Here is a 23047-nt window from a genome sequence, read left to right as displayed (position 1 = left end):
AGGCCTTTACTAACGATTTTTTGAAATTTTCAAATGTATACGTCGGGCTTCCAAATTCACCTAGAAGAAATTTGCCTATATTTTTCCACCGTAGCGCGGCCTGTCCTCTTAGTGCTGATGTGACGATGGCAACTTTTTGTCTTTCAGGCACAGGGTAGAGCTGAAAGTGGTTTTCTAGACCTTCGAGAAATACCGCCACCGAATTTTTTCCGTCGAAATAGACGTTTGGCTTGATTGATGCTCTCAAAGTCTGGACCAGGTATCCAAATCCTTCTAACTGAGTTGTCATTTCTTGGTGTTGTCCAGCGGCTTCCATCTAGTTTTCGGCCATTTCAGTTCGATAAGTGTTCGGGCGCCAATATAACGTTGCGCGCCTCCAACTTGCACGCAACCAAGGGGTGACTGTGGAAACTGTATAAAAGATAGAGTCTTGTGAAGGGTTTAAGTCCCTTTTCATTCAACGTAATAAATTACAATTGCGTGCTCTTGACGCTTACAGACAGTGCCAACTCGGCAGTCAAACAAAAATAATAACCTGAAAAGAAAGTAAAGACAAGATTCTAACTATGAGGCTCTCTAAAATAACTAACTCACCGCGTTTTACAATACCGCTGCTAATTCAGCAGACTTGAAGCTCACTGGAACGATTACCACTACTTCCCACCAAGCACATAGGCCGCAACGCGGGGTTCTTCAATTCTCGCTAACTACCTCCGCGCTCGCTAAGTAAGAATATCACCCCGAACTCGTTTCCTCTCTATTTAAATCATACTACTTCCGCTGATAATTTGAATCCTTGCGCGTTCTACTAAAATTTACATATTCTGGCATTGGCAGTTCCAGGGGAAAGTAAGGCTTGACAGGAAAGATAGTTTAAACTTAAAATAAATGTTAGTTAAAATAAATATAAACCCTACAATCTATAATCCGGAAAAATTGATAATCCGAAATCGCCCGAGAGTCCAATGTCCCGACGAGTCCGGATTAACGACTTTTGACTGTATATGCCAAATTCAATTAACATTGAGGAGCTAAAGTTTTGAGACCTGTTGTTTTAAAAACTACTAGAGTGATTTTTACAAAACTTGGCAGTTTGGGATAATTTAAGGCATGGAAGTATGGAAAAAAATCGCTATGTTATGTAAGAAAAATTCCAATTTTGTGTCAAAATAACTATGTTAGAATAATGCTGTATATAAATCTAATATATATCCTAAGTCACACTTTTATGACACTAAAAACATGAGTTGAAACCGTGAGCTATAGAACTGTCTTTTTTTTTTTTTTTTTTTTTTTTTTTTGACTTGGTGAATATATTTTTAAAATGCAATTCTGTGACATGTAAATAGCATATATGCTTTCTTATTAAAGCAACTACCATGGTTAGTCACCAGAATCGATAAACTTAATTGCCAATTTGTAAGGTGTAACATTGTTAATTCCACCAAGTTAATTCTAAAAGGCTTATGTTCTGGCTGTGGTATGTTATGTTGATAAGTTATTAACTCTTCACTAAACACACTTTTCTGTGAGTTACATTTTTTAATTTGGTCAGGTGGATGAAAGTATCTCGCTGATAACTTTACTAATTGAAGGGGAATGTTTATAGATTAGTCTTTTAAAAAATGTCTGTAATATTAAATTTTCTTAAGATATTAAATTTGTACTTTAATGTGCTTCATACTTAATGAAATTTCTCACAGTGTACCTACTTTCCTAAAGAACAACACTGAAAGTGTCAAGTATTTCTGAGAATATAATTAATGACATTAATCATGTCTCAGCTATGCACTTTAAGGCAATCTCCTTCACATAACACTGAAATAATCTGGAGCCATAGGTATAAAGAAGCCATGGGCCTAAGTGAAGTTTTATTTTAGTTAATAATAATAAAACTTTTTAATAAAGTATAAAATGAGCATGAATCAAAAATTAATTTTTTTTTCGTTGTTGTTGTTAGATCTATTCATTATCTCATATTTGTCTTAAACTCAGAATTAATACTATACTAAGGTTATGTTTCAAAAATGATTTTAATATGTATAAATAATTTGTACTTTCTGATTATCCTGACCAATCAGTTGCAAACTCGTTGGCAACTCCGGAGAGCATATGTGAGCTCATTGGCACTTTCTCAGAGAAACTGGATTTTTTTTCCACAACAGGATGTCTCTTTGTGAGATTCACAATTAGCCAAGCTAATGTGCGAAAGGCAAGAGCCATTTTCAAAATGACAGCACTCTGAGCATTCCATAAAAGTGCAGTCTATCAGTAAAATTTAAAAGTGCAAGTAACTCAGTAATAAAATGCTTATTATTATTATTTGAGGTTTCTTTTGTAATGTTTTTTACTGTTATTCTGCTCCTGTGTATAATGATCTGTTTTTATTAAAAATCATCAGAGAATTGCACAAACATGGCATTTCACACAACCTTAGCATTGTGCATTGGCCAAAACAAACATGTTATGCATATATTTAGGTCACCACATAAATATCTTTTGGTGACAGAAGTATAAATATCTTTTGGTGACAGAAGTATTTTTTTTAAAGTGAAAATAGGTTGATGTGTACATGGGTACCGAGTATGTGCAATTCTTAAAAACGCGTCAAGCGGTGGGTGATTCTGCTCTGTACCCAAAATTCTATTCCAGACTTTTCGTCATGGGCAATTCCCAAATTGTTAAATGCATAGGATATTTGAAGAAGTTATTAAAATTTGGGTAGGATGCTGATAATCAAAAAGTACTGAAAAATGCTTGAATGCAAAATTGAATTTCATGTTGTTTTTGCACATGTCTTTTTTTTTTTTTTTTTTTTTTTTTTTTTTACTTGTGAAATACGAAGTTTTATTTTTCTGCAGTTTGAATTATAAATTAAATTTTCTCAGTATAAAAACATGATAATGAATTATTTATCAATGAAAACTTAGAAATTAATTTGCTATGAAACTAGGTTTTGTTAGATGAAAAAGAGAAAGCAGTCCAAGATGTTGAAGTTAGGGGCCTTGTCAACTGGATTCCAGAGGTATCTGTTGAGGGTAATGTATTTAATTTATTTATTGTCTTACAAAGTTAGTATCTACATGTAATCAAATATTTTTAAAAAATTCTTTTTTCTAAAATTTATATGGTTAAATATTTTGTTATGAGTGTTTAACAAATTATAACTATTCTGGCAACCCTACTTATTGCATTAAATTAAGTATTGTTGCTTGTAAGTTATTATGGTTCTTATTTTAATGAATGTAATGGCTCTTGATAAACATAAAAGGAAAATTAATGAATTTTATTATATTTGTATTTTTCTTAATATTTAGATCCAAAGACATCCAAAAAACCGCCAACTTCTCCTCGACCTCAATCTGTATCTCCAAAGCCTCTTACCTTAGATTCAAATAAAGGATCTGATGCTAAGATCTTGCATACAGTCAATAAAAGAAAAGGAGTCCTTTCGCGACCTAAAAGTAGGTTGCGGTCAGCTTCTGCGGGAAGAAATCCTGAAAAAGATCTTAGAGCTAGGTATTGGACATTTCTATTTGAAAATTTGCATCGAGCTGTTGATGAAATTTATCAAACTTGTGAAATGGATGAAAGCATTGTGGAAAGCAAGGTATTGATATAATAATAATAATTAACATTACTATTTTCATTAAGTAATATAATATTAAGAGTTGTAGCACATCTGCATTATCAAATAAATTGCTTTTGTATTTTGTAGTGCTCTTATTTATTTTCTAATAATTTTATGTTCAGAGCACATATATATCAGGAAAAACTTGTGTCTTTGTTCTCCTATTTGTGAAAATGCTATTCATTCTGAGCTGTGTTATCTATAGTTTTTTTTTTTTTTTTTTTTGAGGAAAAAAGAGAGACTTTGCATCTGCAATCAGTTATATATTTCTGTACAGAATAATACAGGAAAGTTTTCCATTTATCATGTGATATGCAAGCACTTTCTTAAAAAGTATAAAACCTGATGAAGGGCTGGCTGCATGGGCATTTTCATGTTTTTCTCTATGCGTAACATGGATACGAGTTGATGTACCTTAGAAAGTTCTTCATGAAGGTATCTCTTATAACAATACAGCTTACCAAATATATTACTTAATATTCAGTTTTAGTTGTATGTTTCCTCATCCGTAGTATAGTATACTTTTATGACATGATATAATTTTACTACATGTTAACTGTTTACTAGTCTTTTTTAATTAATCCCCAAAATTTCTGTAAACAGTTTCTAATTATAAGAATGGTTTACAGATGGTAACATATTTATCATATGAAACATTTACTTAGCTCATGGTATTATTGCATTATAATAGTAAAATTTATTATTGAAAAAAATTTATTTCATTCTTAATTACTAATAAAAATAAATAAACTGAAATGAATGGGAGCACTAGGTGGGATTCATAAATTTACAAATACAGTAAAAGCTCAAATAACTGGAATATTTTCGAATTCTAGAAATTTTTTTTTTTATGTTAAATGAAGCAAAAAGATTTGTTAACTTCGTTATAAAGCATGGATAGGGTAGCAATTTGAGTTAAACAAAAACTGTCACCAATAGTGAATAAGCTTGACATAATGCTTTGGCTTTATGTAAACCCGATTAATTTTTTTATTATTCAGTTTAATTTTGTAAAAAAAAGATACAATTTAACTGTTTTTCAATTGCATTTTGAAGAAGTTATTAAAATTTGGGACTTGTCTTTAACGAAACAACAGGCAGTAGAGTATTTTCAAATTTACAAGATCCTGATATCCAGAAAAGTCCTACTTATATAAAAATGGATAAACACTGGCTGTGTTATGTGAAAAAGTATGACAAGTTATTTAAGTTTTTACTTCCTTGTGTGAAGTTAAAAGGAAGTATTGTAATCACGAAAAGTTTCAGGCAGCATATTTCAATGAAAATATCCATTTTGACCACTATCGAATGCAATTTAATGATGTTTTTGCTTGATATCTATACGTAAGGACAGAATAAAAGACTCTTTTCCTCCAAAAAAATTATAAAACTGCTTTAAAATGAATTCTGAAGAGAATTTTTCGTGGCATCTATACGAACATATGTACGTACATACCTATCTCAAATAACTCAAAAACGAGTAGCCTCAGAACGTTGAAATTTTGTTTATAGGACTGCTATAGCATGTAGATGTGCACCTCGTATTTTGGTTGCAATCGGCTGCACCAAACATATATAAATATATTTATATATATAACCATTCTGTTACCCGGCTCCGTGATCTCTTTCTTTAGTCTTATATGTTTGTAAATTGTACATTTTGTGCTTTAAAAATGATTGAATTATGTTGTTTTTATCTTCTGGTTAAGGTTTTTATGCCTTTAGTAAATCTCTATGCAGTATTTTTAGAATTATCAACAATTTTAAAGTTGTTTAAGTGTCGCTAAGCCTAATCCTTTTCTTGATGGCAGCCATTGTTTGTTTACATTTGAAGCAGCAGACTAGTGGATTTGTTGCCAATCTAGAAAAACGTAGCTTTGCAACAACAAAGATAACGCCTTCATTTATTATTGCGAATTAAATCATGCTTAATCCTTTCTGGAATTTTTTCGAGGAAATAAGTGTTTAAGATTTACTTCGTAATTTTTAATATAGATATTTTGAGTTTTTATGTATTTTTGCCTTCTCACGAAGTGAGAACTGAATTAATTGAATGAGAAATACTTAATCGTCTGTGAAAAACTGTTTCTTTTTTGTTTTGTTTACTTAATTTCTTTTATGCGACTTTCTAGCTTTATTATAGTATTTGAATAGAACATGTGGCAACGATTAGATAATTCTATTCTTTAAATTATATAAATTTTGTGCATTATGAGTTATAATATGAACGAAATATAATACTGTTAAGTGAATCTAGCGCCAGAGTGCCGCTATGGTAAACAAATATTAGAGTGAATTTTAAAGAATTCATTTATTCTATTGTGGTTTATGCGCTGTCGGCGAAGTAGATTTAATTCAATCCAATAAGTTTAAATGAAATGCAAGAAAAAATGTATATAATTTAATATTCCGTACAAGGAAGTCATGTGGTGTACACATCAGATTTTTTATATATTATATCTGTATCTTGTATATGTTGATTAACTAACTAGAGAGTGATTTGTTCCTTCAAACATCTGCAGGAATGACTGGAACAGATTTAACGAGATCTTCACCAATTTTCATGATTAATGGAATTCTATAAACGAATATGATGTTTTAGTTTGATGTTTATGTCTAAAATGCTTTTTTATCTTTTGAAATTTCACATAATTTAGGCATTTAACTTTCAATTTGAATAATCAAAGACTGGTGGGAGATAGAATATGCAAGTTCTCAAACCACATTCCTTTTTGAATGCCTTTCTCTCCGTCTGCATGACCGGTGATAGCAAAGCTATTTAGGCTTCAATAAATGTTTGACTTTCATTGGTTACTGATTTGAACACTGTCTTTCTTTGTGTATGAGACCTTGATCTTAGGGAAAAAAATATAATTGCTCTTTTTTTGTTGTTTGATAAATCCAAGATTTTCAAATCCAATTGCTGTAAAATACAGAAAACAAATGCACGAAAAAAAAGAAAGAAAAAAAGGAGTTTGAAAGAAATGATTTGCATTAGAGAAATTAATCAGCAAATAGTTTGTTCTTTAGATTGTGCTATTATTGGGTTTCGTTGTGTGTTTGGCCTCTTTCATAGGCACCAAAAAGTGCAGCAGGTGCTTAATGGAAAAGTAACTTTTCTTTTTTACTTAAAAAGAAGTTTACTGCTTCCATCATTTAAAATTTAATTTAATATTAACCATATAGATATGTACTCTCAATTTGTTTACTGTACAATTACTTTAATGTTATATTGAAAATATTGTTTTATTATATTCATGCTGTAAGGTAAGAAATATGTTATTCAGTTCTAGGGTATAAATTTAATTGCAAACAGTTCTTGTAATTTCCGCATCTCTCATTATATTTTACAAGTCATAGGAATTATTTAGATTTTTCCCATCATTGTTGATGGAATTATTAGTGAAAAAGCATTGGTGGTATTAATTGCAGCTTTGCACACATAAACTATCTGTCTGAGAGGATTAATTCTTTAAGGACTTCTTAAATTAATCTATCACATATTTGTTATATGCAGAGGAAATTTGAAAAATATTTATTTTATCATTCATTTCATCTGAAAAATATATTGTATATATTACTTATACCCACCAGTGATCAAGTGGTTAAGACTGCTGAATACTGGTAGTTTGACCTGGGTTCAAACCCTAGCAAAGGGTCTGGCTGCATATTTGGTTTTCATATTTTCCTCACTTGTAATATGAATACAAGCCAATTTCACTAAGAAAGTCCTTCAAAAAGGCATTTTTCTCCTTAGGCAGATAGCCCTGATCTGCTTTGCTATATTGAAATAACAGAATTTGACCTGTAGGTTCCTTAAAATATTAAGAAATTGTGACAATTTCAAGTTATTAAAAATCATCTCTATCATTCAGAATATGAATCTTGAATCTTTTAAAAAGATAAATAAAATTGATGGGAAAGTAGCAATTAATCATTTGAATGAGTAAAAGCATAAAAACCATTAACATTTAATGTTGTTTTCGCATTCTGTATGGTACATTATTTGTCTTTGGAATTGCATGATGAAGGTGACATCAGTTATGGAAGTGAACTGATGTTTTTTCATCTTGTGTACACTAATCAAATTTTTAGTCTGTTTAATATCCATTCAATAAACATTTTGCCTATGTTTATATCATAATTTAACTAATATCTGAAAAGTAATGCCAGTTTTCAAGTCATAATTCTTATTCATCATTGTGTTTTTCACCTCAGGTTTTCTGGTAAGCTAGGAAGCATCCACAACCATTTTTAACCATAGTACTTTATGTGTGTTTTGTGTTAGACGGAATGTAACTTAATTCTTCCTTAAATCTTAAGATTTAAGTCAAGCAGTTACACAAGGGCAAGAAATAGAAATCATATCCTCCGCTCATTATATTTAGATGAGCAGGTAACAAGAAATTCACTGTTTTATCATTAATCACATCTCTGAGCAAAGTTCAGTAGATTTGCTCTTTTAATTTCAAAGTAATTTTCCTGTAGTGTTTTTCTCTTTATCTGCATGATGGTTCCATTTCATTTCTAAATGATTAAATAATTTGTAAAGTTTGTAAATTCTTTATTACAAAATGAGGAGGGAAAATAACATACGATGCCAAAAACGTGAGTTTATGAACATCTTATTTTAAATGTATGAGTGCTGTACGAAAAAATTGGGAATAATGCATGTATTATTATTAGTTTTTACTCTTTTTTTTTTTTATCATGGGCCACTAGTATATGCAGTTAATTCTTCCATTTTATCAGAGTATGTGCATGTATATATTGTATATTATATATGTGTGTGTGTTTGTGTAAGATAAAAAATGTATGAAATGAAATTCTAATCTCTTGGAATACATTAGCTATTAATTTAAAATATTTTGCTTTCTTACTTTCTTTAATGATACAAATATCATGTTGATGAATGAAAGCTCATGAAAACATAGACTAAAGTGAGTAATTATACAAATTTAGCTATTAAAGACTGTTTTATTTCTGGTTTTCATGAGCAGATCCAAAAACTCATGCAACTCTAAGTGTTAATTTGTATTAGTTTCGTAGATTCATTAGAATTGTTTTTCGAAGTTAAGAAAGTAAAGAAATCCACAGTGGCTTTACTGCGATTCAAACTCCAGACCCCCCTCCCCCCGAATATTCAATGAGCATACTTCCAGTAACACCACGAAGAAAATATCTTATATAAAACACTCCTTATTAAAGAGTGACTGGTGATTACTGAACCTAAGTGTCAAATCTTGGTGATGATGAATTATCACCTGCTACTTTTTAGTTTGGGTGTCACTGTAGAGTCACTGAAAATTTGCGTGATGCATATACTCACTTAAAACAAAAAGTCTTACGGAAATAAGTACTTCATCCTCCAACCAAAAAGCCTAGTGTGTATCAGTCAATCATTTGCTTACTTTGTTGTCAATCTGATTATTTTAAGCATGTATTACAAATTCTGGAGGTTCCTAGGATTGCATTAATTTTAGTATCTGATACAGTCAAAAGTCGTTAATCCGGACTCGTCGGGACTTCGGCGATTCCAGATTATCGATTTTTCCGGATTATAGATCATCAGTTTAAATCTGGTAAGATGGCATGCAGAAATTCTAAAATTAAAAATATGAAACCGTAATTTATGAAATAAAGAACAATTATAATCTAAAGGGTATCAAAATTCACAAAAAGAAAAAGCTTAATATATTTGTTTACTTTATTAAACATTTCTTTCAATGTAAGTTGTTTAAGTTGCTTTGTTTCATGTGATAATACTTTCTCTTTAATTCTATTAAACAGGCATAATTTCTTACAAAGTTTAGTTAAAAAGTTCCGCTGTTCAAGTCCTATAATTGCTGTGTCGAGAATACCGACTAATTTGTCAATCGAAATTTTTTCGTTTTCAATAAACTCTGTGTCACTTTCTTCACTATCGAAAGCGAATTATAATGACAAGGAATTTGATTTAAATCATATCAAAGACGGAGTACATCGAGATGAAATACTACATTTAGTAAGGAATTATAAGCCAAATAAAATAAAAACATCTGCCCTAAAGATAAGGATAGTGCTGACAGATCAACTTCCAATTCATTGCACGCCGCATCGTTTCCCTCTCCCTGCAGAGCAGCGTGAAATTGATAAACATATTTCGGAATGACTAGATAATCAAAGGATATGCCTTTATCCATATTTTGCAGCAATTCCACTTTCTGTTTAATGGACTTCGAAACATACTTTCGTTTGTAGATCCGTTACATATTAGTAAATATATATCGGAAATTCTATTTCACATAATCGAAAGTTCAAGCTTACTTTTATAAAATTGTTCTAACAGTCTGCAAAAGAATAATAAGCTGAATCCAATTCAAAGATTAAGGAACAATGCAATCTGCAACATTAACTGAATTAGATACTTTTAGCTTAGCTTATACCGTCCGTTATACATTAAACGCGCATGCGTAAACGTATTATGCGCACACGCACAAGCATATTCGCAGCCATAAAGGTCGTACGCGTAAACGCCTATGCTCATGTGTTAATGCGACGCATGCGCAGAAAGTTTGTAGCTTTGAGGACCAGATTATAGATCATTCCGGATTATGGGTGTCCGAATTAATGACTTTTGACTGTATATCGAGTTTTAACAAAAATTTCTGGCCACCGCAAATATCATCTGCGCAAACAGTTCATGTTGGCGTATTTAATCATATTTTCTACCATGCCACCTCTTTTTATACTGTATTTGCTCTAACAATTTTTTGGCATTTGAAAGAAAGACTTCCTTTAAAACACTGTGTTGTGAAATATGTAAAAAAAAATTGTGGTTATCATTAAGTACAAGGTTTATAAATGGAACTATCATGCTACCAGATTAGAACCATCATTTACTTCCAGTTCTGTAGCAAAAAAATCAGCTACAGAATGTCACTAAATCGTATGTATGGCTTTCGGTACTAATGTTGTATCATATGACACTGTGAAGGTTTAGTACCGAAAGTTCAAAAACAAGGACTAGGACATTAAAGAAGCAGAGTGCTTTAGCCGGCCTATGGATGTTGATGAGGCTGCCAACAAGAACTTGTGGAAGAAGATCAGTATGCAACCACTCGAGAGCTTGCATACTGATCACTGAATTAGACGTTAGTGCCATGTTCATTAGTCTCACTGTGCATTGCATAAACTTGACATGCAAGTTCAATTGCTGGCTACCACATGAGCTGACTCAGATATGGACAGATGTGCTCGGCCTGCACTAACCTGTCGAATATCAACGCAAGGATAAAATTCTGGGCTGGATCGTCACTTGTGATGAAAAGTGGATTTACTTCAACAACACAGGCCAAAAAAGGGGTTGGTTTGTATCCGATGAGCTCATTGACAACGTTGCGAAGTGCAATTTGACTACCGAAAAGATCATGCTTTGTATCTGGTGGGACTGCCTTGGTATTATCCACTAATTGTATCAGGAAAAAGGTAAAACCCTCAACAGTAAGTTTATCTTGATAGGCCGTGCTGATACCACTGTCAAGGAAAAGCGTTGAATTGAGTTCCTGCTCAAAAAGGTGATGCTCCATCAAGATGATAATGAAAGACCATATGTGTTGGCATTCACCAGCTAGACTCTGTACGGACTCGAATGGTATCTTTTGCCACACTCACCACATAGCCTCAATATCACTCTTTCAGACTTCTACCTTTTTTTCACACTTGCAGTTGCTGATGCTACCTTCCATTCTGCACAGGAGATCTGAAATAAGGTTTTTCTGTTTTTGGACTCGCAGCCACCAAGTTTCTGACCTGAAGGCTTTGAAGAGCTACCAAAATGTTGGCAGAAAATCATAGATTTGGTTGCTGATTACTACACACACTAAAGGTACTGCTTTTATGTCCCCCCCCCCAACTTTATTAAGAATGTTTTTCGGTGGAAAACTTTTGTTACAACCAGATATGTGTGTGATTAAGTATTTTATTCAGATTGTTCAGAAACACAGATAAATATATATCTGTGTTGTTGCTGTATTTTCTGAAAATAACCATATGTTTTGGACTTATATTTACTTTCCAGTAGCAAGTTTCCTATTATCTATGCTATGATTATGTAATTTTTTTTTTTTTCTATTTTATCGTTATTTAATGCTAAAATGATGTATGACATAAATATGAATTAAATATTATTATTATTATGTATTTGTAAAGTTTAAATTAAATTTTACTTAGCATGTTGTTTCAATAAGTAACTTTTTTTCAGGAAGCTATTATGATGCTTGAAAATTATAGCAAAGATTTCCATGCTTTGATCCAGTACATCAATATCAATAAAAATTATGAGAAAACTGCTCCACCCAATAGGTAAATATAATATATAAATTAACAATTCAATGATATTAGATGATTCAATGATATTAGAAATAGCAGTAATAACAGAAATATACTGTTATTACTGCTATTTCTAATATCATTGAATTCATAATTTAATTGCACCAGCTACGACCATGATCACAAACATATACATGCCACTTAGACTGATTTATTTGTGAAATAGGGTAGCTGGGCATAAATCATGTAGTAGGGTTTGTTTCTGTTTCTCCTGCCCCCTCCTTATTTATTTTCACTGCGTTCAAAGCACGGAGTCGAAGAGCACAGACTGAAGGTGGCAGAAAATTACTTTTCAGGAATGTAAGATAATGTGCTGATCATCATTTCTAAATTAACTGTTGATTGTACCGTGTTTAATTTGTGCATTTGTTTATTTAGGTCAGGGGTAAAAATATGAGTGTTTTCAAAACTTAATTTTGGTGTATGTACATAATTTTATGGTAAAGTTTAATAAATAATTATTATTGTAAAATAATTGTTATTGTAATTACTTTATTGTATTTTATTATATAAGGTTCATTATTATATTGTCATTAAAATGAATTCAAATGTGATAATCATTATAATTGATGATGACTTAATGGTAATAAATAATTATTATAATTATACTATAATTAATAATTATTATATTTCTTTATCTTTGAGCTAAAATGTATATACTCTATATACACAATAAAAAAAGAAATGTTTTAATAATTATATTTTATGATAACAAATGATTATTATAGTTATTAAATTAATTGCAATAATTATAATACATAACTGTTATATTTCTTTTTGATTTTTGTACTAAAATCCATATGCATTATTTAACATATTTGGAGGGGAAAATATATTTTAGAAAAAAGAAAGGAAACAGTTCTTTGTAAAAGATCTGAATATGGGCAAATGTCATGTTAAATCAACTATGATCAGAGGATATCCTGCTCAAATGAGGTGGAAACCTGTTGACCATTCTTTTTTAATGTACAAAAATACTACTTCTGCTAAAATATATAGTTCTGTTATTTTCAGTGATCTTATTTTTGAAAGTAAAGAATGAAATATGTGCTCTTTATGTGAATTTGATGCATTATAAAACACAATTTCTTTTACATTTTTGGTTTCTGGGGTCACAAATGAATGTGAACCATTGTATTTATTTCTGCGAGTCTGAAACAAAAACAACTGATGATCGGATCACTGGATGGATGGCATGGGACTTTGATTCCTTTGATAGTAAACTCCCTCTTAAAGTGAGTGAGCCCACCAGTGGCCGAGCGGTAAAAACGCTGATCACTGGTAGTTCGGTCTGAGGTTCCAATCCCATGAACGGGCTGGCTGCATGGACGTTTTCATGGTTTTTCCCATGTGTAACATGTATACGAGCCAGTTTCCCCTAGAAAGTCCTCACGAAGGCATCCCTCCCTCGGGCAAATAGCTCTCATGTGCTTTGCCATAATTGAATAATCCAATCCAATCCCTCTTAAAGGGAAGAGTAAATTCTAAAGTGATCCCCCTCACTCTGCTACATAAATTAACACCCCTTTGAAAGATTCTAAATGTTTTGGCAGAATGCCAGCTTAGCTTATGTTTGCCATGGTCAAACTAGAATTGCAAGCCATATGCACATTTTGTTATGTAATATGTATTTCTATGCAGTGCATGTTTCTCATCAATTTTAAATTGCTTCTTAATATAATCAACTCACTTTTTATTAAGAAATCAACAGAAAATGATGCTTTATCAAATGGTCAAAAATGAGATAGAAACTCTAGCAGGGTTCGCAGCGGTCCTTACAAGTGCTTATAAGTCCTTATATTTGAAAATAAAATATAAACTCCCTTATAGGTGCATACTTTTTCTTTAAAGCCCTTATTTTTTTGTTTTTAGCGCTTCTTTTTTTTTTCTTTTTTTCTTTTTCTTTTTTTTTTTTTTAATGAACGCGCATTTTTTCCCCGCACCAAAGCCGAAACTAAATAAACAACTTTAACTTCCTTATATGCAACGTCAGGTGGTGAATCATACTCCCGAAAATTGCTTTAACCTATGGTGCGTGCAAGAGTACAGACAGGTGCATGCCGTTCTATTGGTTAAAGAATTGCAAAAGTGGTAGAAAATTCCGGTACATTCGGTATTCTTTTCCTCCCACCCAAATACTACACACGTTTGAATTTCTATCAAGATTTTAATAATTTGCATTCTCGTTCCGCGTGGTCAGTTCATATTCGTGTTTATTATGATCGTTATGCTTATATTATGAGCATATGCATGAATATTTATAATAATATAGTTGCAGTAACTGCTGAAGTGTAGATAAACTTTCAAAAATGGGTGTGTTTTTACACAGATTAGCTTTCTAAGGAATAATATTCGGAATGGCTTACATAAAAGGAAAGTAGTCGAATAGTCAAAATAAAATCTCTTTTTATTTATTTATTTATTCCCCCCCCCCCAATACATTATACAGTGCGGAGGTTGGAAGGTTCTTCCCTTTCTGCGCAAAATCTCTAATATTGAAGCAGCAGACTTTTTTTTTTTTTTTTTTGTCGCTGTCCAATCTGGATTGAATAGGACTAAAAGTTTTTGCGGTGTACCTAACACAAGCGAAGATTGATTCTATTCCGGAACTTTAACGCTGTCTGTTGAAAATTAGAATCAGAAAATACCCCAGATTAGTAAGTCTCTTTCTTTTCCTTTATTTAGTTCTTTATTCTCAGAATACCGGCAGCTGTTGATTACGATTGCGTAATATCACATGTGGAAGAATTACGACGCTAGTATTGCGCAATAATGTTTGCGGTATTTTGCAGAGGTAATTAATTTTTATGTTCAGTTTGAGATTTGTTTATGAACACTTAAAAGAGTTTTACTGTGCTTTCTAAGCAGAATATTTCTGAGTTTCGTTGGTCTATTTTTATATGATGCACATATTGAAATGTCAAATTCATTTATTTAGCCGAGAAATCTAAAGAACGGCTACATCTCCCCCACTCCTCTTTTTCCACTTAATATCCAGAATATTCAGCAATTTCCGAGTATGCGGCTTAGTTAAGCTTTTACTGTTAAAGGATCACTGCATGAAACAATTTCCCGTCTTCTGATTTCAGAAATGTGCCTCTTTTTTACTTAAATTACTTTGCTTGGAATATATGTTAAGGGAAAACTGTTATGCAATGAAAATTTAGAAAATGTTCAGAATTTTGATTCAAGTCAAATTATTTAAATATTAATATGAGTGGAAAAATAAATTGTATTTATTATTACTTGCCAAACGAATACAATTAATATGGCTTATTATTATTTATTTTCTATATTTTGAACTGAAGTTTAAATCTTGTAATAAAGTTTAGTTCCGCATAGTTTTTTTTTTCTCTCATTGTAAACTAATTCTGTAAATTGAACTGACATTTAAAATTAAAAAAAAAAAAAAAAAAATTAATTGTTTTTCCATGGTTGAGGTAATGCTCATTCTCTTAATAAATATTGCATTTCTCATATTTTAAATTACAAGTCTAATTTTTCTTTTAAGGTTTTGCAGTTGTGTGTAATGTAATTAGACAGGTGCTTATTTTTTCCTTAAAATGTGCTTGAAAAGTGCTTATAGGTGCTTATTTTTTAACTAAAATGTGGCTACGAACCCTGTCTAGGTTGACACATCAAAGCCACATTTAAACAAAGAGTAAAATTAAAATTACTGGAACTTTCACAGATGACCCATCTGCTTCATCAACTGATTCTAGATCTAGCTGATGAAACAAACAGGTCATCTGCAAAAGCTCTGGTCATTTTAATTTTATTCTGTTTGCTTAAATGTGGTTCTGCAGTGTCAACTTAGAGTTTTTATCTCATTTTTAGCTTTAGTTTAACCATGTGTACCAGTTAATTTTTAAGTATCAAATGATTATTTTGATACTTAAACAATAATACTTTTGATACTTACTTTGTTGTGGGCAGATCAATAATAAATGATTGATCAATATGCTATTCTATTAAAGCTTTAAAGAACCAGGATATCAAATTATTTTATTTATGTGCTTAGAGATAGTTTAAATAAATAATTAAAATTTTATAAACTAAAGCATGCATGGATTCAGTTGTTGATTAACGCTAGTAGTCAATTCACATGGGACAAGGATGATTTATTATGAATCTTCTGCATATCTTTAAATTCTAAGAAGGATAAAGTTTCATTATTGTACAGAAACCATTTAAGTTTACTGCCATGTATGCATATAAATAATTTTCATACTATTACAATATCACACTAGTAAATTAGTGCAATATCACCTAATTTCACTGTATAAAGAATCATTCTTTTATATATTTTCCTGTCAGTAAAGAACTTAGTGTGATGATGATCAGCTGAGAGTAATTATGCATTAAATCTGCTTCCTTCAGCAGAGGGCGAAAATGTTAAAAAACTTGCATTTTTGTAATCTCAAAGTCAGTATAATGCACTTTTAGTCAGCTGGCTGCTCATTATATTGAAAGACAAACTGAGTATGTCTAAAGGAAGATCAGTGAAGACTTTCGTGCGAGTCTTAATATAGAATTGGATTGTTAATTTGAGGATCATACAAATGCAAGTTGACCGTGTTTGCAGTAAATGGATCTCTCATTTTTAATGTTTCCCTTTATTATTGCATGTATAAATTAGTTATGAAGATCATTTGTGTTATATCAGATCAACCCTAAGTAACCTACTGGATAAATGTATAAACTACATCATTGATGATTTTGAATAAGTAAAGCTTTATTTAGCTATGCACATTATTATTGTTTAAAAAATATTTCAATGATATTTGACATATCTGTTTTAGACCAACTTCATTAGCATGGGAAGTGCGGAAATCTTCTCCAGGAAAATCTCTGTTAAAAAATGTGTTCATTGAAAAACTCACTGCAGGGAGTCAAGCTAAGAGAGTTCTTTGTTTTGATACTGCCAAGTGAGTATTTTCAGTTCACTTGCTGAAGAATTATTTCCATGTATTACAGTAAAACATAAATTTTGCAGTTGGTAATTTTTTTCTTAACTGTAATACTTTTCCCTAAATAAAGAATTAATTTTCTTTTACATTTCATTATTTGGATGATTCTGTACTAACAACAAAATGCTCAACTTTACATTTACCAAAGGGTTATAAAGCATTAATCAGAGAAATTATTTTTATTGCAAATGAACATACACCTAAAAGTTTTTTAGTGTTTATTTTTTCCCCTTTCGTCTTCAGAAATAGTATATTGTATGAAAAAATAAAAATATTTGAAAACTATTTCAGACTTCTAATATGAAAATACATTATATGCATGAAAAATCGGGTGTTAAACTTGATAGTTGTTTTTCTAATCCTTATCTATTTTAACCCCTATTTATTTAAACATAATGTTTAATTTCTTAACATAAATTATTTTTTCAGTGAACCTAAGCAACTGCCTGCTTGTGAAGCTGACAACATTTCACAGATTTGCTCTAATAATCCTGTCCAGCAGACACCTGTACTTAAACTTGGAGAAACATGTCTCTCAAACACAGAAACTGATGAATTACTAGATCCTATGAAAACGAATGAAATAGTAATAGAAAATAATAGTGATGTTAGTATAGCTGTGCAACCTGTTTCTGTAGATACTGTTTTCCCATGCAATCAAAATTTGATCATTAATGAAGTATGCTGTCTATCAGATACTTCTACTGTATTAAAACCAAGCACAATAATTGAAAATGAGAGTGAAAGTTTATATGACAATAAGGGTAATATATTAAATACTGCTGATTGTGTGGATAAGAAAACAGAAACAAATATTCCTCAGTTGATTGAAATTGACAATATCAATAAAGAGAAACCTATTGCTAATGATACACAGAAGTCTATAGATACTTCTGTTATTAATGGTATGCAGAATTCAATAGTTACTTCAGTTATTGATAATATTCAGAATTCTACCGGTGATTTTGTTGTTAATGGAGTGCAGGAATCTGTAAATCATGTTAACTGTAATTCTGAATATGGTGAAGAAGATTCAACATGTAAGGATACATTTGAAGTTGCTAATTGTGTAGATGTTTCTCTTAAGTGTCCAGCTGAAAATAATAGTAAAAGTTCAAAATTACAGGGCAGGCTAAAAAATTCTTCACAAAATTCTATGTCCACGAAGGTGCCTTTGGGATCAGCAGCTGAAAAAAGTAAAAGTAATTTAAAAATAAAAACGTCTTTGAAAAAGACCGCAAGTGAGAAAATCACATCAGCTGTATTTGGTTCTAAGCAAAGCTCTGTAAATTCATCTGATCGAAAACTTAATGCTGTTTCTAAAAATATTACATCTTGTGATGTGAATGTTAAAGACAGATTAATTAAAGAGCAAGCTGCCCCTAAAATTAAAGAAGTTCCAACAAAAAAGGAAATTTATTCTGGTGCAGATTCCTGTAAACATTTAGCAAATGCAAATTTGAAAAAAATACATTCTAAAACCAAACCAAGTGTAGTTAAAATGGCAGTTAATAATAATAGTCAGAATTTGGAGAAATCTTCAAATGATAATCTGGATACAAAGCCAGCAAATGAGAAACCAAGCATAAATAAAAAAGAAGCTGCAAAATCAATTAGTTCTGCAGAAAGTAAAAAAATTAAATCTAATTATGAATCTGCTATAAGAAGGAATATTTCTTTGGTATCTTCTCTTAGTTCAAAAAATCAACTTGGAAAAACAAATACTAGTGCAAAACAAACACCAACACGTATGGTATCGCATGCCATCAAATTACCCCAGAAAAGTGGATCTACAACTTCGCTTCATAAAATATCTAGTAAGAGAAGTTGGACTGATAAATCTTCCAGTGTTGAGCAAATTTCAGAGATCACAAAATCAGCTCCTGATGGTAAATATATGTTTTTCTATTAACATTAATTGTGAGTGAAAAATGCTTTTCAATGAGTCTTTTGTGTTTTCATGATTTAGTTAACTTATCATCGGCATTCCTTACCTTGTTTTGCATATTTTGCTTTACTACTGATAATCTTAATAAATACAAAAACAACTTTTAGATGACAGTGAAAAAGGGCAAGCTTTCGTAGGTTGAGATTGATATAATAAATCAATACTTTTTATATCTGATTATCTGCTTTCCCATTGAAATATCACAAAATTGTGTTCATGACATCCTGCAAATGAATATGAAAAAGTCTTCATATGCAGCATGTTACCAGAATATTTATACGATATCACATTTCTGTTTCCGTGGATTTTTTGCTTTTCAGTCATAATTTTCCTGAGTAGTTCCCTCCAATAAGTATATTTATTTTTCTTGTAATGAATCATAATGGAGCTGTGCAGTTTGCCTGCTGGTGAGAACGAAAGCATTGCTCTTCTGTAGGAATATGATGTTTTGCCCAATAATAGAGAATGCAGAAATTGCATTCTATTAAGTTGTACACTTTGCATAAAAAAAAAAAGGGGGGGACAGTTCTATGAACTGATTATCGAAATTTAACTTGCGCTTTCCATGTCTTGAAAGCTCGACTTAGTATATATATTAGATTTATATATAACATTGTTCTAACATACTTATTTTGATACAAAAGCGAATTTTTTCTGAAATAACATACCAAATTTTTCCCATATTTCAATTCTACAACTCAATGCCTAGCTATTATGACTAGATATTAAATTTTGTATTTTGCCTAGCTATTAAATTTTGTACTTTTTGGTGAGAAATTTAAAAATTTATCTTGGTGCATTTTTTCCAGTTTGTGCCAAGATTAATTCACTTGGTTGAACTTATTAATTTATAGTAACCTATTTTCCTTTCCTTTTTTCATTGTACGTGGAGTGGAAAAAAGATCATTGTTCATATATTTAAATAATTTTTAACAAAATCCATAGACCACATTTGGCTTATTATCGCTTATAATAAATATGCCAAATTTCAAAACATGCCAATATGTAAATTCACATATATCTTAGGAAATTTCAAATAAAAAAAAAAACTCCAATTTTTTGTAGTTATGCTTGGAAATACATCTATATACTTTAAGATGATGGTAAAAATTTTATACAGTACAAAGTCTTTAATCCGGACGTCCATAATCCAGAATGATCTATAATCTGGACCTCAAAGCTACAAACTTTCTGCACTTGCATAGCGTTTACGCGTGCGCATAATACATTTACGCATGCTCGTTTAATGTATAACGGATGGTATAAACTAGGCTAAAATTATCTAATTATCTATTTTAGTTAATGTTGCAGATTGCGTTGTCCCTTAATCTTCTAATTGGATCCTGCTTGTTATTTTTGGCAGACTGTTAGGGCAATTTTATTAAAAGTAAGCTTGAACTTTCGATTATGTCAAAAAGAGTGTCGGATTCTGGAGCTGCCAAAGGATCTACAAAGCGAAAGCATGTTTTGATGTCCATCAAACAAAAAGTGGAATTGCTGTAAAAAATGGATAAAGGCATGAAGAAAGTGACAGAGAGGTTAGTGAAAATGAAAAATTTCGATTGACAAGCTAGTCGGTATTTTCGGCACAGCAATTACAGGACTTGAACTTTGTAACTGTACAAGAAATTATGTCTGTTTATAGAATTAAAGAGAATGTATTATCACATAAAAAATGAAGCAACTTAAACAACTTACATTGAAAGAAATGTTTAATAAAGTAAACAAATAAATATTAAGCTTTTTTTTTTTTTTTATATATATACTCTTTAGATCATAATTGTTCTTTATTTCATAAATTACGGTTTCATATTTTTAATTTTAGAATTTCTGCATGCCATCTTGCCAGATTTAAATTGATGATCTATAATCAGGAAAAACCCTAATCCAGAATCCCCGAAGTTCCGATGAGTCCGGATTAAAGACTTTGTACTGTAGTTTATAATTCAAAATGTTTTTCAAAGAATTTATAACAATTATTAAAAATACAAATTTTTAAAATAAATCATAAAAATGGCTGAAGTTTATTTGGAATGAACCTAAATTTCAAAATGTGAAAGGAAGAATCAAATAAGTTTAATAAAAAAGAGATATTAATAAATATATACCAAATTCAATGTTATTTCAGAAAGAGTCTGATTTTGTGTCAAAGTACCTATGTTAAAACAATGTTATGGTATATAAATCTAATATATATCTTAAGTAGCGCTTCTGAGACATGGAAAACACAAGTTAAGTTTTGGCAATCGGTCAAAGAGGATGGGAGATATAGAACTGCCCCCCTTTTTTGTGTAAGGTGTACTTCTTATGAATTTTATGGGCATACTATGTGGAAAGATTGTGAGTAGGCTGGCAGAATATAGGCCAAAAGTTGATTTAAAAATAGCTTATCTCATATAGAACAGCTGTTCACTTTATTTATTGTTGAGTGGTGTACACCAAAGTAGTGCGTAATTCAGAGTTTATGCAATTTATTTGAAGTAAATGTAGAATGCTGGGTTCATGGGAGAGCAGTAGCTCAAAAAAATTATAGAAGGATTTCTGGAGAAAAGTAAGAATTTTATTACTGATCTTTCTTGCTTTATTTTATTTTATTGATTGATCTTTTATGGAAATGGCTTTGTCTTTCCTATCTTTTATGGAAATGGCTTTTGTCTTACCTAGCTTGGCAAAGAATCAGTGGAAAATGAGTTCCTGAATGCTTTCCAAAGACGTCGGTGAATTTGTGACTTTTCAGTAGGGATACAAAAATTCAGAAAGTACCAATAAATCTTAAAAAAAGTGATATCCTGACTAGATATAAGCAGCTGTACCGTCAGAAGGTTACATTGATAATAGTATAGTGTCTGAAATAAAAATCCATGGAATTTTGATGAATTGAACTTAATGCAGTATTTTTCATAAAATAAAAAAAAATTCTAAGTAAAGTATTTATAGAGGGGAAAATTATGTTTATGCGTCCCACTATAGGAATTAAATAGATATGAAATATAAAACATAGTGAAGATTTTATTTTAAAGTGTTTGATTTATTTGCATCACAAAACGTATTCTCTGCATGTAATGTTTTGAGATTAAGTATTTTCTGTAAATTCCTTATTCTGAGACATGAGTATTCATTTTTCCTAATATTGTTTGTGGTTAGTTTTAAAGCCTCATTTAATGTCACTGTGTAGAGACATTAGGTAATTTTTCGAAGGAGGAGTCATGAAAAATGAGCAGCGCCTTTGCCAGGAATTGAACCACGGACCTCCGAATTATGCGCTCAGCCTGCTGACCACTATGCTACAAAGGCATGCTAAGAAGGTGGGAGAAATACTCCCCCTTTTAAAGGACGACTGGGGTTATTTTTAGGGGACCCAATAGCCAAATCCTGGGTGTGGAGAATCATCATCCGCCTCCCTTTTAGTTTGGGAGCCAATGTAGAGACATTAGGTATTTTTTGGAAGCAGGAGTCATGAAAAATGAGCAACGCCTTCGCCGGGAATGGAACCCCGGACCTCCGGAATATGTGCCCAGCGTGCAGCCCACTGCACTACAAAGGCATGCTAAGACGGGAGAAATACCTTTTATATACCTTATATGCTCCCCCTTTTAAAAGATAGATGGATTTTTTTTTTTTTTTTTTTTTTTTTTTTTTTTTTTTAGGGGACCCAATCACCAAAACCTGAGTGTGGAGAATCATAATCCACCTCGCTATTAGTTTGGGCGCCACTGTAGAGACATTAGGTATTTTTTTGAAGTAGGAGTCATGAAAAATGAGCAATGCCTTTGCCGGGAATAGAACCACAGACCTCTAGAAAATGTGCCCAGCGTGCAGACCACTACACTTCAAAGGCAGGAGAAATACCTTATATAAATCCCCTTTTAAAAGACAACTGGTTTTTTTTTTTTTGGGGGGGGGGGGGGAACCAATCGCCAAATCCTGGGTGTGGAGAATCATCTTCCACCACCCTTTTAGTTCGGGCACCGCTGCAGAGACATTAGGTATTTTTTGGAAGCAGGATGCCTATTCTATGATCACTGGATCTGTCTACAACTTGAGCCGACAATATTGGCTCAAAAAAACCGGTATGGACAGCCATCACAACTTATCAGAGAAAGCCATTCTGTGGTCCTCAGTTGGTGG

The 23047-nt window shown here is 31.5% G+C and overlaps 1 protein-coding gene across 4 annotated transcripts in view; it reads left to right on the top strand.

Moving 5' to 3' along the window:
• The window catches only part of LOC118184903 (uncharacterized), a 145178-nt gene that overhangs the window by 23303 nt on the left and 98828 nt on the right, over positions 1-23047 (top strand). For 3 of the 4 annotated variants that reach the window (XM_085816076.1, XM_085816078.1, XM_085816077.1), the window contains exons 3-7: positions 2954-3038; positions 3318-3610; positions 11874-11974; positions 16804-16929; positions 17401-18860. In XM_085816076.1, coding sequence (XP_085672202.1) covers positions 2954-3038; positions 3318-3610; positions 11874-11974; positions 16804-16929; positions 17401-18860 — 2065 coding nt within the window. Of the gene's footprint in view, positions 1-2953; positions 3039-3317; positions 3611-4034; positions 4067-11873; positions 11975-16803; positions 16930-17400; positions 18861-23047 lie in introns of those variants that run through there. The other variant, XM_085816079.1, reaches the window with a different exon arrangement.

This window comes from Stegodyphus dumicola, chromosome 4, assembly GCF_044657685.1.
Source record: "Stegodyphus dumicola isolate Sdum_Otavi_A_Nest chromosome 4, ASM4465768v1".
NCBI classification, from domain to species: Eukaryota; Metazoa; Arthropoda; class Arachnida; order Araneae; family Eresidae; genus Stegodyphus; species Stegodyphus dumicola.
The sequence above is the reverse complement of the archived record's forward strand: the minus strand, read 5'-3'. Positions and strand labels throughout refer to the sequence as shown.